This window comes from Saccopteryx leptura, chromosome 4 (assembly GCF_036850995.1).
Source record: "Saccopteryx leptura isolate mSacLep1 chromosome 4, mSacLep1_pri_phased_curated, whole genome shotgun sequence".
Taxonomy (NCBI): Eukaryota; Metazoa; Chordata; class Mammalia; order Chiroptera; family Emballonuridae; genus Saccopteryx; species Saccopteryx leptura.
Genome location: NC_089506.1, coordinates 218,134,845 through 218,153,230, shown reverse-complemented (window position 1 = coordinate 218,153,230; position 18,386 = coordinate 218,134,845). Strand labels below are relative to the sequence as shown.

The 18,386-nt window shown below is 49.7% G+C and overlaps 1 protein-coding gene across 1 annotated transcript in view; it reads right to left on the bottom strand.

The window, feature by feature from the left end:
• The window catches only part of ITGAM (integrin subunit alpha M), a 53,969-nt gene that overhangs the window by 9,975 nt on the left and 25,608 nt on the right, over window positions 1-18,386 (bottom strand). Inside the window, exons 11-16 of the mRNA XM_066383342.1 lie at window positions 17,068-17,197; window positions 16,650-16,792; window positions 5,009-5,149; window positions 4,703-4,912; window positions 668-798; window positions 408-571 (exon numbers count right to left, since the gene is read on the bottom strand). Coding sequence (XP_066239439.1) covers window positions 408-571; window positions 668-798; window positions 4,703-4,912; window positions 5,009-5,149; window positions 16,650-16,792; window positions 17,068-17,197 — 919 coding nt within the window. The remainder of the gene's footprint in view (window positions 1-407; window positions 572-667; window positions 799-4,702; window positions 4,913-5,008; window positions 5,150-16,649; window positions 16,793-17,067; window positions 17,198-18,386) is intronic.

Sequence of the window (18,386 nt, the reverse complement as noted above, 5' to 3'; positions counted from 1 at the left end):
AAAATACAAAAAAATACAAAAAAAAAGTAGAAACAAAGAAAGAAGTCAAGTTCATTGTGATAAAATGCATGTCTGAATGCTTTGTGAATTTGTAGTTAGCCTCATCAACACAAACTCCCCTTTCAATGAGTTTTTAGTTAAAACAAATCCCAGTTCACTCACAGGTGTGGAGCCCCCGGTTCGCTGGAGCACAGAGAGAGGGGGTGCCTCGTGCTTACTCCTTCCACGGGGTCTGCTGGCCCCCCCACCCAGCAGGGGGACCATCTGCTTACTCCAGCCAAACTTGGGGAAGGCTGCTAGGGCCTGTGATCCATTTGCTCTCTGAATTGCCAGGGAGGCTGAGAAGGCTGGGCCGCCCGTCCGCGTCCCCGGTCATCTACGCGGCTGAGACCCAACTCCAGCCTCACCTTCTCTCAGCCGGTCCCGTGTGCTCTTGTGGACGCGGAGACAGACTCTGGCCTCCCCGGCGGGCTGGCCCTTCACCACACGTTCTCCACACTCAAACACATCCCTCGCCAGTTCCCTGGGTGTGAAGTTCATGGTCACCTCAACTCTCAGCACGGGCTGGGACCTGTGGAGACACCAGAGGGACATCGGGGCCTCCAGACAGCAAAGCTTCTCCTTAAAGGGGAGATCACCACCTGGGGTGCTCCAAAGAGGGTCTCACCTGAGCAGCAGCGCGTGCCCCCGGGCCCCCACGGCCAGGTCCACCAGTCCGTCCATCGTGAGGTCCTGGCCCCCGCTCAGTGACTGCCCGAAGGACTGGAGCCTGGGGGACAGCTGGGAGCCTGCGATGCGCTAAGAGCAGGGAAGAGGAGAGGAGAAGAGGGGTGAGAAAGAACAGGGAAGTGTGTCACTCGGCTGCCCATGGAGACCCAAGGAGAGATCGTCCGGGCTCCATCAGGTCTGGCGCTGGCTGGGTAGCTCAGCTGGTTAGAGCATCGTCCTGCTACTCGGAAGTTGTGAGTTCAATTCTCCAGCAGGGCACATACAAGAATCAACCAATGAATGCATAAGTGGGTGGAACAACAAGTCATGCTTCTTTCTCTCTCCCTAAAGTTAATGTTTTTATTTTCATTTATTTATTTTAAGCAAAAAGAGAGGAGGAGAGAGTGAGACAGATTTCCACATGCACCCCGACTGGGATCCACCTGGCAACCCCATCTGGGGCTGATGCTCAAATCAACCGAGCTATCCTCAGCGCCCAGGGCCGGCGCTCGAACCAATTGAGCCACTGGCTGCAGGAGGAGAAGCAGAGGAGGGGGAAAGGGGGAGAGGAGGAGAGGAGGAGAGGGGGAGAGGAGGAGAGGGCGAGAGGGGGAGAGGGGGAGAGGAGGAGAGGGAGAGGAAGAGAAGCAGATAGATGGCCGCTTCTCCTGTGTGCCCTGACTGGGGATCGAACTCAGGACATCCATACAGCAGGCCGACACTCTATCCACTTAACCTATGGGACAGGGCCTCTAAAATTAATTTTAAAAAGATACAAAAAGTCTCACCTTCCACGATTTCTCAAGGAATTAGGGCAACTAGTCAGCTTTAGACCACAGTCTTTTTTTTTTTTTTTTGTATTTTTCTGAAGCTGGAAACGGGGAGAGACAGTCAGACAGACTCCCACATGCACCCGACCGGGATCCACCCGGCACGCCCACCAGGGGCGATGCTCTGCCCCTCCGGGACGTCGCTCTGTCACGACCAGAGCCACTCTAGAGCCTGGGGCAAAAGCCAAGGAGCCATACCCAGCGCCCGGGCCATCTTTGCTCCAATGGAGCCTCGGCTGCGGGAGGGGAAGAGAGAGACAGAGAGGAAGGAGGGGGGGTGGAGAAGCAAATGGGCGCTTCTCCTGTGTGCCCTGGCCAGGAATCGAACCCGGGTCTCCCGCACGCCAGGCCGACGCTCTACCACTGAGCCAACCGGCCAGGGCCTAGACCACAGTCTTGAGGCAACCCCCAAAGTTCCCATTCCTTAGCTGGGGTTTGGAGGGGAAACAGAGAGTTTCCCGGGGGGGGGGGAGGAGCAGCATAGTACCCTATTTGACCCGGCCGACTCTGTCATCGGCGCGGACCGACGGGTGTCCACACGGAACACGGATCTACCCAGAGCGAGCACATCAATACAAGGAGTGGGGGCCTGGGGGGGGCGTGGGAGGCAGGCGCAGACGTGGCGAAGGGGGGGCCTGGGGGGGGCGTGGAAGGCAGGCGCAGATGTGGCGAAGGGGGGGGGTCTGGAAGAGCCCAGTCCTCATCTCCCAGAGTGTGGAGTGGGGGCCGAGACAGACGTCAGGAAGCAGAAAGCAGTGTCCTCGGGAAGCACGAGAACCGCCGAGAGGGCTGAGAGCGGCCTTCTCAGGACGAGGGGCGGGAAAGAGGAGACCACGGTGCGGGCGGGAAAGAGGAGACCACGGCGCGGGCGTGGAAGTTGTCGTTTTCCACACTCAGCCTTGGAGAACGCTGGTGCCTCTCTCGTCTCCGTGCGAGGGCGACACCGGAGAGTAACAGCCGGATGAACAGAAACGTTAAGTGTCCTTGTCATGGACCGAAGGACGCTGAGCCACACACTTGAAATGGTTAAAAGGGTGAATTGTATGCCGTGTACATTTTACTGTCATTTTTTTAAAGCGATTTTTGTCAGCTGAAGGGAAGTGTGGGGTGCTGGGCGTTGGCTGTATCTCAGTGGTGCTCGCTCGGGTTCACAGACCCGTACAGACTCATCACTTAAGATTGGCGTGTTCACTGTGTGTACATTATACCTCAAATTTTTTGAGAAAAATGTATTATATTCTGTTGGGGTGGAGTTTTCTTTTGAAATTCTTTTTTTTTATTATTATTCAGTGAGAGGAGGGGAGGCAGATAGACAGACTCCTCCATGAGCCCTGACTGGGATCCACCCGGCAAGCCCACTAAGGGGTGATGCTCTGCCCATCTAGGGCATTGCTCTGTTGCTCGGTAACTGAGCTCTTCTTAGTGCCTGAGGCAGAGGCCATGGAGCCATCCTCAGCATCCAGGACCAACTCGCTCTAATTTAGCCTAATTGCTGTGGGAGGGGAAGAGAGAGAGAGAGAGAGAGAGAGAGAGAGAGAAGCAAGAGGCAGAGAGATGGAGAAGCAGATGGGCGCCTCTCCTATGTGCCCTGACCGGGAATCAAACCTGGAACATCCACATGCCGAGCCAATGCTCTACCATTGAGCCAACTGACCAGGGCCTAAAATTCTGTATAATGTAGTGATTGGGGGATCCCCAGTCTGTTTGCTTCCCCAAACACTGAACACCTCCTGCCCTGGTCATCAGAAAAAAGCAAGTGAAAAAGGCAAATGTGGAACAACAGGATAACATGATCTCTTTCTTTTGTGTTTGTTTTTAATGCCAGAGTCTGTGCGGTAGACGTCCTGTGTGCAGACACATAAAGTCCCCTCCCCTGACCCTCATTTTCCTTTGTGGGGTGAGTTAGGGTGCAGATAACGGAAGGGAATTAGGGTTTCCACTGTCTACTTTAGATTTAGAAATCTGTATAAGCATGTAAAGCTTTTGTAATCAAAATAAAGTCAAACCAGAGCTTTTAAATTCCACAGAGAAGCAACAGGCACCCATGAAAAGCGGCACAATTACAATATCCGCACAGTTGTGGAAGAGGCGCCCTGACAGAGAGCAGTGAGTGGCGGCTGTGCTTAGCCTTGGCTGACAGCCAGAGCGTCTGTAAAAAAAAAAAAAAAAAAAAATCCCGGGGCCCCCACAGTTCTAGAACGGGCAAAATAAATCCATGGTAGAAAACAATCAGAACCGAAGTTTCCTCCAGGATGGGATGGGGTCAGAGAGCGAGAGGGACGGGGCAGGAGGGAACTTTCTGGAGTGGCTGATGATGTTCTGTCCTTTGATAGGAGGCTAGGTTACGACAGACAGGCGTATGCATTTGTTAAAAGCCACTGCATAGGCTAAAGGTCTGTGCGTTTCCGGTTTGTAAACTTCATCTTAAAAATGACACAAAGTAAATAATTGGATTGTAGTTTCTGGTATACATGCTGCGATATTCATGGGCGAGGCGGACAGGTGTTGCGACTTACTTTGAAATGCATGAAAAAAAAAGCTGCACTGTGGAAAACCACCGGGTGTGGGATCGAGCACTGTGGGATCGAGCACAATGTTCCTTGCAGATTCTAGACTGTTAAACATACCGGTGTTCACGGTGCAATTCTTGCAACTTTGCTTTGTACATTGGAAACTTCTCTGAATTTCCTGAGAGAGGGACTCTGTGTGACCGCACCAGTCGCGGCCCCCTGAACCATGCAGTGCCGGTAGGGTGACCAGCTGTAAAGGTGTCTGTCCTGAGATGGGAGACTTTCGGTCTAAAACCAGGACAGATGTCAGCAAACCAGGACTGCTGCTGGTCACCCTGTCAGGACGCAGATTCAGAAGAAAGGAGTGCCCACGTCCCAACACATCCGTCTGGCCCTTCCTCCCGCCCACGCCTTGTCTGCCCGTCGGTACAGGGCAGGTGTCGCTGCCCCACCCGTGCCGTGGTAAGAATTTGCGGTATGACTTCACCTCGTATCGAGGAGTCTTTGAGGTTTCTGTGAAGTATGTTATCATTTTTAAAGGTTCTGAAAGGCATCCTGGGAGAACTAATTGGGCAGCTGTGGGAACATTGAATTAGAAAGGAGCAGGTCAGCAAAGAGGCGACTGTCGTGACAGGGACAGTGATGGGGTCTCACCTGGCTGTGTGTGGGGTTGACGCCCAGTCCTGAGGCCCCGTGGAATAGGTAGACAGCACCCCGGTTTTCCTCTTCTCCCGGGGCCCCGATGGCCACGTCCGTCAGCCTGTCCCCATTCACGTCCCCCAGCACTGTCAGGGCCGCCCCAAAGCGGCCCCAGGGGTGGCCTTGCTCCCCACGCAGAACAGCCTCACACTGCCACCTGGCCCTCTGCAGAACAAAACCAGTGCCAGTCCCCGACCCGGGCCACCCCACCACCCCACGCCCAGGCCCCACCCAGCCCAGGTCTCCTCATCAGCCACTCACCCCCCGGGGCACGGGACACACAGACACCCGGCCCCCATGGGTCGGCTCGTAGTAATGGGGAGCCCCGATGAGGACCAGGTCGGAGCTGCCATCTCTGTCCACGTCCACGGAGCAGAGGGAGGCCCCGAAGTACGAGCCGATCTGAAAGAGATGAGACCAGGATCACATACATCTTCCACTGAAATCAGAGAACAGGGTGTTTCTCCCTGTGAAGGACAGTCCCGCCTGCTGGGGAAAGCCCTGTGGAGTAGACACGAGCCTCTATAATTCATGGTAAGTCCTCATTTGAATGTGCTGACAGAGGAAGAAGCACGTATTCGAGCTGATGAGCAGTGGGTGAGGATCTACCCCAAATGGTGCTGCAGGGAGACGATTAAGATAGCAAAGAGGTCTGATCAGTGGTGGCACACTGGATAGAGCGTCGACCAGGATGCTGAGAGCCCTGGTTCAAAACCCCAAGGTCATCGGCTAGAGCACAGGCTCTTCGGTTGACTGCAAGCTTGACAGTTTGAGCGTGGGGTCGCCTGCTTGAGTGTGGGACCATCGACAGGATCCCAAGGTCGCTGGTTTGAGCCCAAAGTAACTGACTTGAAACCCAAGGTCACTGGCTTGAAGCCCAAGGTCACAGGCTTGGGCAAGGGGTCATTGATTTGACTTGAGCTCCCCCCGGATCAAGGCACATATGAGAAAGCAATCAACGAACAACTAAGGTGCCGCAACTATGAGTTGATGCTTCTCATCTCTCTCCTCCCCTTTCTTTCTCTCCCTTCCTGTCTCTTCCTCTTGGGGTGGGGGTGGGGGTGGGGGGTGGGGAAGAATAACAAAGAAGAAGTTAGATTGGAAAATACAGACAGAAATTCCAGAAAAGCCTGGAAGAGCAGACAAGATATTTTTTCAATGCATTGGAAGTCTTTAGGGGGTAAAAAAAATCAAAGTTGGCAGTCTAGCTAATGAGGAATCAACTGGCTTAAATTAAAAATATACTATTTCTACAGGAATATTTTTATATGATATTGAGAAGTAATGTCTACTTTTAAAATGATTTTAAAAATATGTTTAAGAAAAACAAAAGTATGTTCAATGTCAATATGTAGCATTCACCCACAGGATTCATCCATTTGGTCATTCATTCCTTCATTTGGCAAACAAGGGTTCGGAGACACAGCCTTCCAGGGCTCCTGCCGCAGCAGGGGGAGCAGAAGGAACAGTAACATAGCATGCAGATGTCTACAGCAATTTCAGAGTGGGGCCAGTTCTAGGAAGGAAGCCTGCAGGGGACATCAAGACCTGGCTCGCTGTAATCTGACTTCTGCCCCACGCAGCACTGAGAGCAGCCTCGCCGACATCCCGTCAATAAAATTATTTTGTTTTTAGGTCAGGTTTATTTACTTATAATAAAATTCATCCTGACCAGGAGGTGGCCCAGTGGATAGAGCATCGGTCTGGGACGCTGAGGACCCAGGTTTGAAATCGTGAGGTTGCCAGCTTGAGTGTGGAATCATAGACATAACCCTGTGGATGCTGGCTTGAGCCCAAGGTCTTTGACTTGAGCAAGGGGTCACTGGCTCAGCTGGAGCCTCTCAGTCAAGGCACATATGAGAAAACAATCAGCCCTGGCCAGATGGCTCAGTGGTAGAGCATCAGCCCAGCGTGTGGAAGTCCTGGGTTCGATTCCCGGCCAGGGCACACAGAAGTAGTGCCCATCTGCTTCTCCACCCTTCCCCCTCTCCTTGCTCTCTCTCTCTCTCTTCCCCTCCTGCAGCCAAGGCTCCATTGGAGCAAAGTTGGCCCGGGTGCTGAGGATGGCTCCATGGCTTCCACCTCAGGTGCTAGAATGGGTCCGGTTGCAACGAACCAACGCCCCAGTTGGGCAGAGCATCACCCCTTAGTGGGCATGCCGGGTGGATCTCACAGGTCCACAAACCCCAAACAAACAGTGGCAGCCTCAGTATACCTTGTACCTCTTGCTAACTGGCCCAAGCCTGGCATAAGCTATGACCAGACTTGGCTTGAAACATAGTTTCAACTAAGCAGCCACAAGCCCAGCACAAGTGGCGGTTCATCTCAGCTTGCATTGTGGTGCCCAGCAAAGGGTCCCCAAGCCTGACACAAGTGGCAGCCAGCCTCGGTTCACGGCATAACTTCTCCCAAGCACTTCCAAGCCCAGCACAAGTGGCAGCCAGCCGCAGGTGACTATATAGCTCCTACCAGATGGCCCCGAGCCCAGCACAAGTGCTGGCTGACTCTGGCCTTCAGTGGAACCCATCTCAAGAGGCTCCAAAACCAACACACCCAGTGGCTGGCTTCAGAACACACCAGCTCACCTCACAACCAATTTCACCAATAACACGTCCAAAGGGCAGACCTCGCTGGCACCGGGGCCCTGCTAAGGTGACACCCACTCTGTGCTGTGAGCCCCCACACAATATCTCATCCCCTGTACTCACAGCCAGCCCCCACAGCCACTCAGCCGGAGGGCCAGCCTCACCCACCGACATGCCAACAACAATCAGGGCTCCACTGCGGCGGGAGGGCACACACACCGCCCACACGAGGGACATACCTGGAGCACCTGGCTCAGGTGGCCGGGGAGATGGCACCCCTGGACCCATAAGGCCATTCTCTCAAGACCGAGAGATGTAGCAGAGCTACCTAATCCACGGTGACAAACACAGGGAGACAGCCAAAATGAGGAGACAAGGACACATGTCCCAAGGGAAAGACCAGGACAAAACTCCAGAACAAGAGCTAAAGAAAATGGCGACAAGCTCTCTACCGGTTCAAAAATAGAACTACCTTAATGACGCAGCAATCCACACACACCTGTGTATCTCTCAAAAAAAAACAACCCTGAAACACTGATTTCAAAAGATACATGCCCTCGTATATCTACGGCAGCATTATTTACAATAGCCAAGATATAAAAGCAGCCTACATGTCCATTAATGGATGCAGAAGAAGTGGTACCCATATACCAGGGAATATTACTCAACCATAAAAAGAACAATCAAATCTTACCATTTGCAACAACACGGACAGACCTGGAGGGTATTACATACACTAAGGGAAACAAGTCAGGCAGAGAAAGACAAATCCTACATGATTTTATTTATATGTGTAATCTTAAAAAAAAAGTTAAATGAACAAACAAAATAGACACAAACTCATAGATACAGAGAACAGATCCGTAGAAGGTGAAAGGGATTAAGACGTACAGATGAGCAGTTATAAAATCCAGTCATGAACATGTAAAGTACAGCATAGGGAATAACACTGTAATAACTATGTATGGTGTCAGATGGTACTACACATATCTGGGTGATCACATTGTAAGAAACATAAATGTCTGATCACTATGTCATACACCTGAAACTAATATAAAATTGTGTGTCAACTGAAATTTAAAAATATTTAAAAGATAAGATAAAATAAAATAAATTTAGGCCCTGGCCGGCTGGCTCAGTGGATAAAGTGTCTGCCCAGTATGCAGACGTCCAGGGTTTAATCCCCCCCCAGTCAGGGCACACAGGAGAGGGGACCATCTGCTTCCCTCCCCCTCCCTCTCCCCCTTCTCTCTCTCTTCCCCTCCCGCAGCCAGTGGCTCGGTTGATTCAAGCATCAGCCCCAGGCAGGGGGATGCCGGGTGGATCCAGGGCGAGGCGTATTGTGGGAGTCTGTTTCTCCTCTCACTTAGAAAAGAAAAAAAAGAAAAAATAATTTAAATCAATTAACTGTATACGTGTCAATTTATTTCAGTTTCTACTGATCTTCGTAGCTATTGTTTTGCCAATATCACACTCTCCTGACCACTATAACTTTATAGCAAGTCTTCAAATCAGACCACATGAATCCTCCACTAAATACCTGATGGTATTTACCTAAGTTTTTTTACAAAACTGCCTTGGAAATTCCACTTTCTATGATTTTTCATATAAATCTTAGAATCAGCTTATTATTTAAACCAGATAAACTACCAGGATTTCGGTAGTGACTACCTTGAATCTGTACTGTAGATAAACGTGGGGACAACTGACATCGTAACAGGAGTGAGTCTAGTCCATGAGCACAGATACTGCATGCATTTTGTTAGAATCACACCGAAGTATTTCTTAGTCTTTGGTACCATTGAAATTGGTACTTTTTAAAATTTAAATTTCCAAAGGTTTATTGCTAGTATAGCAATACCACTGATTTTTAATTTTTATTGAATGTATTGAGGTGATGCTGGCTAACAGAAATAGACAGCTTCAGGTGCCCAATTCCACAGCACGTCCTCTACACAGCATGCTGTACTGTGTGTTCCCCACCCCGAGTCTAGTCTCCGCCCATCACCATTTCCCCCCTTGCCCTCCTCCCCTCCCCCCACCATCCCCAACAGTCACCATGTTACTGTTCGTGCCCAAAGTTTTTTCTCTTTTCCTTTTTCGCTTAGTCCCTCCATCCCCTTATCAGAGGTCGGCAAACTCATTAGTCAACAGAGCCAGATATCGACAGTACAACGATTGAAATTTCTTTTGAGAGCCAAATTTTTTAAACTTCAACTCTATAGGTAGGTACATTCCTTATCGAGGTAGCACCCGCACGTGGTATTCTGTGGGAGAGCCGCACTCAAGGGGCCAAAGAGCCGCATGTGGCTTGCGAGCCGCAGTTTGCCAACCAACAGTGCACAAGGGTTCCCTTTTCTCCACATCCTCGCCAACGCTTGTTGTTTGGTGATTTATTGATGATAGCCATTTGGACAGGTGTGAGGTGACATCACATTGTGGTTTTAAATTGCATTTCTTTAATGATTAGTGACTTTGAGCAACCTCTCATATGCCTACTGGCCGTCTGTATGACCTCTTTGGAGAAGTGTCTGTTCAGGTCCGTTGCCCATTTTTTAATTGGATTGTTGTTGTTATTGGGTTTCTTAGTGCAGAGTTATATGAGTTCTTTATAAATTTTTGTTATTAAGCCCTTACCAGATGTTTTTTTGGTGAATATGTTCTCCCATTCAGTGGGTTGTCTTTTCAATTTGCTGGTGGTTTCCTGTGCTGTGCAAAAACTTTCCAGTTTGATATATTCCCATTTGTTTATTTTTCTTTTGTTTCCCTTCCCCAAGAAGATATAGCAGAAAAAAAATATTGCTGGTCCTGGCCGGTTGGCTCAGCGGTAGAGCGTCAGCCTGGCATGCATGAGTCCTGGTTCAATTCCCGGCCAGGGCACACAGGAGAAGCGCCCATCTGCTTCTCCACCCGTCCCCCTCTCCTTCTCCATTGGAGCAAAGTTGGCCCGGGCGCTGGGGATGGCTCTGTGGCCTCTGCCTCAGGCGCTAGAGTGGTTCTGGTCACAACAGAACGATGCCCCAGAGGGGCAGAGCATCGCCCCCTGGTGGGCGTGCAGGGTGGATCCCGGTCGGGTGCATGCGGGAGTCTGTCTGACTGCCTCCCTGTTTCCAACTTCAGAAAAAAGAAAAAAAATATTGCTAAGAGAAATGTCAGAGATTTCACTGCCTGTGTTTTCTCCTAGGAGTTTTATGGTTTCTTTTTTAGAAAATTAAATTTAACAGGTTTCGAGTCTAACATTTAAGTCTTTAATCCATTTTGAGTTTATTCTTGTGTATGCTGTAAGTTGGTGGGCTAGTTCCTTCCTTCCTTCCTTCCTTCCCTCCTTCCTTCCTTCCTTCCTTCCTTCCTCCTTTCTTTCCTTCCTTCCTTCCTTCCTTCCTTCCTTCCTTCCTTCCTTCCTTCCTCCTTTCTTTCTTTCCTTCCTTCCTTCCTTCCTTCCTCCTTTCCTTCCTTTCTTTCCTTCCTTCCTTCCTTCTTTCCTTCCTTCCTTCCTTCCTTCCTCCTTTCCTTTCTTTCCTTCCTTCCTTCCTTCCTTCCTCCTTTCCTTTCCTTCCTTCCTTCCTTCCTTCCTTCCTCCTTTCCTTTCTTTTCTTCCTTCCTTCCTTCCTTTCTTCCTTCCTTCCTCCTTTCCTTTCCTTTCTTCCTTTCCTTCCTTCCTTCCTTCCTTCCTTCCTTCCTTCCTTCCTTCCTCTTTTGCATGTATTTGCCCAATATTCCCAACACCATTTATTAAATAGACTATCTTTATCCTGTTCTATGTTTTTGTTTCCTTTGTAAAATATTGATTGACTATAAAGGCATGGGTTTATTTCTGGGCTCTCTATTCTGTTCCATTGATTTATATGTCTTTTTATGCCAGGACTATGTTCTTTTGATGACTATGGCCTTGTAGTACAGTTTGGTATCAGGAAGCATGATTCCCCTTTGTTCTTCTTGCTCAAGATTGTTGTGGCCATTCAGGGTCTTTTGTGGTTCACATAAATTTTTGAAATATTTCTTCTAGTTCTGTGAAATATGCCATTGGTATCTTTTCTTTTTTTTGTTTTAAGAAAGATTTTATTTATTGATTTTAGAGCGAGGAGAGTGAGAAAGAGAAAGAGAAAGGCATGGGGAGGAGCAGGAAGCATCAACTCGTAGTAGTTGCTTCTATTATGTGTCTTGACCAGGTAAAGCCCAGGGTTTCGAATCAGCGACCTCAGCAGCCAGGTCGACGCTTCATCCACGGCACCACCACAGGTCAGGCTTATTTTCTCACACTAGGGGAGCTGGAAGTCTGACACCAAGCTGTTGGCAGGATTGGTTTCTAGAGGCCTCTTCTTGGCTTCTAGGTGGCGATCTTCTCTGTCTTTATATGATCATTCCTCTGTGTCTTTCTGTCTTAATTCCTATAAGGACATTAGTCCGACTGGATTGAGGCCCATCCTCACTTTAACTGAATTATTCTTTCAAGATCCCACGCTGTAAGTGGGCTGGGGGTCGACTGCCACTCCGCTCTGCTTGTCTTCTTCATTCCAGGATCCAGGCTGAAGAAACAGTCCCGTTGGGGATTTCTTCTGTTTACTTCTTAGTTGAAGGGGGGGCAGTCCCCTGGTTTGCTGGTGATAAGGCTGATGGAGGAATGACTTTCCCTGTCGGGCTTCTCTTTTCTCCCTCTTTTTCTTGACGGCGGCAGCAGTCTCGGCTTGGGTTTGGTTTTCAGGGAAGCCAAGTGCACAATCCACAGTGATCTTCTGCCCCACCGCACACTGGCCACCACAGCGGTTCTCAAACTGGAGCGCGTCACCATTGGTATCTTTTTTTTTATTATTCATTTTTAGAGAGGAGAGGGAGAGACAGAGAGAGAGAGAGGAGAAACAGAGAGAGAGAAGGTGGGGAGGAGCTGGAAGCATCAACTCCCATATGTGCCTTGACCAGGCAAGCCCAGGGTTTCGAACCGGCGACCTCAGCATTTCCAGGTCGACTCTTTATCCACTGTGCCACCACAGGTCAGGCGCCATTGGTATCTTGATAAAAATTTGCTTTGGGTGTCATGAGCATTTTTTTTTTTTTTTCTGAAGCTGGAAACGGGGAGAGACAGTCAGACAGACTCCCGCATACGCCCGACCGGGATCCACCCGGCACGCCCACCAGGGGGCGATGCTCTGCCCACCAGGGGGCGATGCTCTGCCCCTCTGGGGCGTCGCTCTGTCACGACCAGAGCCACTCTAGCGCCTGGGGCAGAGGCCAAGGAGCCATCCCCAGCGCCCGGGCCATCTTTGCTCCAATGGAGCCTCGGCTGCAGGAGGGGAAGAGAGAGACAGAGAGGAAGGAGAGGGGGAGGGGTGGAGAAGCAGATGGGCGCTTCTCCTGTGTGCCCTGGCCGGGAATCGAACCCGAAAGTTCTGCACACCAGGCCGACGCTCTACCACTGAGCCAACCGGCCAGGGCCGTCATGAGCATTTTAATGATGTTAATTCTTCCTCTCCGTGGACGTGGAATATGCTTCCATTTCTCTGCATCTTCTTCATTGTCATATAATTTTCCAAGTACAGGCTTTTTACGTCCTTGGCTAAATTTATTCCTAGGCATTTTATTCTTTGGAAGCAGTTGTGAATAAGATGGTTTCCTTGGTTTTCCTTTCTGATAATTCATTGCTGGTGTATAAAAAATGAAACTTAGGGCCCTGGCTGGTTTGCTCAGTGGTGCAGTGTCGGCCTGGCATGTGGATGTTCTGTGTTTGATTCCCAGTTCAGGCACAAAAGAAAAGCTGCATCTGCTTCTCCACCCCCTCCTTCCCCCTTCTCTCTCTCTCTCTCTCTCTCTCTCTCTCTCCCCCCTTCCTGCAGCCATGGCTCGATTGGTTCGAATGCATCAGCCTGGGTGCTGAGGATGGCTCCATGGAGCCCCCGCCTCAGGTGCTGTAGCTCAGCTGCGAGCATGGCCCCAGATGGGCAGAGCTTGGCCCCAGATGGGCAGAGCATGGCCCCAGATGGGCAGAGCATGGCCCCAGATGGGCATGGCCCCAGATGGGCAGAGCATGGCCCCAGATGGGCAGAGCATGGCCCCAGATGGGCAGAGCATTGGCCCCAGATGGGCAGAGCATGGCCCCAGATGGGCAGAGCTTGGCCCCAGATGGGCAGAGCATGGCCCCAGATGGGCAGAGCATTGGCCCCAGATGGGCAGAGCATGGCCCCAGATGGGCAGAGCATGGCCCCAGATGGGCAGAGCATGGCCCCAGATGGGCATGGCCCCAGATGGGCAGAGCATTGGCCCCAGATGGGCAGAGCATGGCCCCAGATGGGCAGAGCTTGGCCCCAGATGGGCAGAGCATGGCCCCAGATGGGCAGAGCACTGGCCCCAGACAGGGGTTGCCAGGTGGATCCCGGTCAAGGTGCGTGTGGGAGTCTGTCTGTCTATCTCCCTCCTCTCGCTTGAAAAAGAAGGGAAAAAATGCAACTCATTTCCAGATACTTATTTTTGGTACCCTGCTACTTCACTGTGTTTATAAAAACACTTTAAGGTTCTGATTTCCCCTTTCCTTAACTTCCTTTTCCCTTCTATAAATACCCCTCAGACTTGGCGCGCCGGCCACCGTGTGCGCGTGGCTTGCCGTCTCTGCATGCACTGTGTTGCAACCCTTCCCCCCCCCCCAAAGAAATCCTCTTTGGTGACAAAACACCCAGCTGGTATTATTATTCTTCAGTCAACAGTAGCTAAGTTTTGAAATTGGAAAGTGTGAGTCTTCCAATGTCCTTCTTCTTTTTCAGGATTCTTTTGGCTGTTCTGGGTCCCTCGCATTTTCTTCTGCATGTTAGCGTCAGTGTGCTCATTTTGCAACATTGTTGAACAAACCTTGCATTGCTAAGCTAAACTACACTTGGTCATAAAATCTTATTAGCCCTTTTATGGATTGTCGGGTTCAGTTTGCTAATACAGTTGACCTTGAACGTTGCGGGGATTTAGATCTACCCCCGCCCCATGTAAATGCAATCCACGTATACCATTTGATTTCCCAAAAACTTAACTACGAATAGCCTGCTGTTAACCAGAAGCCTTACCAATAACTTAAACAGTTGACTAACACATATTTCATATGTCATATGTTTCCTATTTTATGCATTCGTAACATACTTTTTCCTTAATTTTTTTTTTTTTTCAGTATTTCTAGGCTATACAGGTTAATTGTGAGTTTTTCAAACTCTTTGTCAAAATGCAAGAATTCTTCCAATATCCATGGTGGTGCAAAAGTAGGTTTACAGTTGTTCGTATGGAAAATATATAATATAATAATTAAGGAATAATAATACAAGGAAAAAAAGCTGTGTTTTGCATATTGACACCTTGTAAATTTACTTTTGCTCACTCCTACATTTATTGAGAAAAAGAAGAAGAAAGTGGATCTCTTTTGTTGAAACTTTTAAAATCTTAGTTAGATATCGGTCTGTGGTGAGCAAAAGGTCTTAAACTGAAGACTGATATAAACAGTTTCTCATTTGGGAAGTTCACCCTCTTTCTGTGGATCAGTGGGAGGCAAGATGAGACCTTGGGAGACCAGTGAGAAGGCAACAGCAAGATCCACGGGAAAGGTGGCGAGGGCCGCGACCAGGCTGGTGGCGGCAGAAATGGAGGCTGCGGGTATATCTGAGATGAATCCCACCCGTACAGTCACACACTCTGAGCTCACACTTGCTCCTCCTTCCCTCGCTCTTCGCCTCCCTGATTCTCACTTCCTTCCTGAAGCCTTCCCTCCTGCTTGCATGGGGGCGCCCCTCCCGTTTGCTCTCAGAGCGTTCAGAGTGTTCCAGTTGAAGTATTTGTCATCCTTGGTTCTAGTTTGCATGTTTAATGCTGTGCGCGGTGGGGAAGCTGACCAGCCAGCCAGCCTTCCCCATGTGGTCCTTGACCGCACACACAAAACAGAGAAGTAGCAACCCGTTCCCACTGGGCTTCCCGGCATCCGCTCATACGTTCTCCGCCACCGCACCCCTTCCACGGGCCAGGCACTGACGCCCGTCCATAGTCGGTATGTGCTGGTAAAACCTTTGAAGAGCACATGAAGAATCTGACTATTGACAAAGAATTACGGTAAGATTGCTCGGGTCTCAGAGCAAACCGGTTTCATCCACATATGATGAATTCATTGCAGACCAAAGAGAACCCCAGAGGAAATTTAAAGGAACACACGCACACACACACACGCACGCACACACACACACACTACAGGCACGATATCATAGGTACAGTCCTATTTCAGGAACTTGTGAGGATGATCGTGACTAAAGATTATTACCTCACACGCAACACACAAGAGCCACCATGCTGCTTTTGCAGGGGTAATACTTACACTATTGAACTGTCAGGACTGCTCAAGCACCAAGTAGGAACTTAGCTGGATAGGTCCCAGAGGTCCCCCGAGGTGCCCAGCCTGACTTCACAGTCGCTGGGGACATTCAAAGAGTGCCGAGGGAGGGGCCAGTGTGCAAGGTGGGGGCCACCTCAGGGAAATAGTTATCTACTGACAGGTATGCAATTGTTTCAATACTTTAGTAACTAATGTGTCTATATTGATTATGTAATGTCGAATACCAGCTCTATATACAGGTAGACTCATAGAGAGCTCTGTACAGGTCATGTTATTATATTATTATTATTTTTAGCAAAAGAGAGAGAAAGAGAGAGGGGGGACAAATAGATAGGAAAAGAGAGAGATGAGAAGCATCAACTTATAGTTGCGGCACCTAAGTTGTTCATTGATTGCTTTCTCACACATCTGAGCCAGTGACCCCTTGCTTAAGCTGATGACAGACCTTGGGCTCAAGCCAGCAACCTTATGCTCAAACCAGTGACCTTGGACTAAAGCCAGTGACCTTGGACTTCAAACCAGTGACCTTGGGGCTCAAACCAGTGACCATGAGTCATGTCTATGATCCCACGCTCAAGCCAGCGATCCCACACTCAAGCTGGTGAGCCTGCGTTCAAGCTGGCGACCTCGGGGTTTCCAGCCTGAGTCCTCAGTATCCTAGGTCGATGCTCTATCCACTACGCCACCACCTGGTCAGGCCAGGTCATGTTACTGTTTATTGTTGTTTGAATATTCTCAAGTGTAAAGCTGGTTCTGGGCGTCTCCAGCTCAAAGCCCCCTGAAGGCTCCCCTACCCAGCTGTGGCACTCGGGGCCCCCTGAAGCTGGTCCTGGGCATCTCCAGCTCAAAGCCCCCTGAAGGCTCCCCTACCCAGCTGTGGCACTCGGGGCCCCCTGCGACTCCCATCCCAGACTCTCTCAGCCCCCAGGTTTCCTCCACTTGCACAGGGGTGGTCCTCGTGCCCTGCACTCACCTTTTGGCCCTTGATGACAGCGTTATTCTCCCAGACACCAGCGTTCTGTCTGAACATCGCCACCAGGCCAGTGTGCTGATACCGCGGCGCCCCCAGAACCAGGAGGTGTCCCCGGCTTCGCATGATGACTTCGGTTGCATAACCTACAGATGATGAACCAAGAGCAGTGTTTTTCCTTGCAGACCCTGCTCCCTCTAGCAGGCTTTTCTGCTGAGTAGGGGCAGCTCCATGCTTGGTGGGTTGGGGTAACTGGCCCCCACACTCCATTCCTCTTTGTTAACATACTGAAAATGAAATTTCACAATGTCTGTCTTTCGAGCTAGGCCGACAGCTTATGAAAGACCCAGCGACACCTAAGATGACTGAGTGATGCCACGCTCTGACCCTTTCTTAGAGCGACCCCGTTCTCTCTACTTACCCAGGTAAGCGTCGTTCATGTCTGAATCGACCCTGGTTGTGTTGATGAAGCTGATCTTATCCTCTGACTCATGCAGAAAGGCTCCGCCAGCCCAGTCAAAGCTTCCCACAGCACCCAGCAAGGGGCCATTCTGGAAGCGAGAAAGAACCGGATTGAGCAATCTATAGCTCTGTGCGAGCCTTATCGAAATGTCAGTGGTGCCTGGCCTATGGTGGCGCAGTGGGTAAAGCGTCAACCTGGAATGCTGAGGTCGCCAGTTCAAAACTTTGGGCTTGCCTGGTCAAGGCACATATGGGAGTTGATGCTTCCTGCTCCTTCTCTCTCTCTCTTTCTCTCTTTTTCTCACTCTCTCTCCTCTCTAAAATGAATAAATTTTTTTTAAAAAAGAACAAAATGTCAATGGCATTTCTCACGGAAATAGAACAGACAACCCTAAAAGTTGTATGGAACCACAGAAACACCCAAATAACAAAAGCAGTTTTGAGAAAGAAGAACAAAGCTGGAGGCATTGCCTCTCCTGATTTCAAACTATATTGCTAAGCTACAGAAATCAAAACAGGATGGTACTGACAGAACAACAGACACGTGGGCCAATGGGACTGAATAGAGACCCCAGAAATAAACCCACGCCTATGTGCTCAACTAACTTACAACAAAGAAACCAAGAATATACAATGAGGGAAGGACAATTTCTGTAGCAAATGGCGTTGGGGAAACTAGACAGCCACACGCAGAGGAATGACACTGGGCCCTGCCTTCCACCATGCACAAAAACTAATCCAAAGTGGACTAACCATTTGAACGTAAGACCTGAGGTCATAAAACTCCAAGAAGAAAACATAGGGGTAAGTTCCTTGACATCAGTCTTGGCAATAACTTCTTTTTTTATTTGACACCAAAAGCAAAAAGAAATAAGTGGAACTACATCACACTAAAAAGCTTCTGCACAGCAAAGAAAGCCACCAACAAAATGAAAGGGAAGCTAATGGAATGGGGGAATATAAATATATATTTCAGTCATATATCTGACAAAGGGGTAATATCCAAAATATACAAAGAACTCATACAACTCAACGGCAAGAGAACAAACAACCTGATTTAAAAGAGGGCAGAAAATCCAAATAGACATTTTTCCAGAAAAGACATACAGGTGGCCAAGAGGTACATGAAAAAGTGCTCAACATCACTCAACAAAATCAAAACCACAGGGAAGCCCTGGCCGATTGGCTCAGTGGTAGAGCGTCGGCCTGGCGTGCAGGAGTGCCAGGTTCGATTCCCGGCCAGGGTACACAGGAGAAGCGCCCATCTGCTTCTCCACC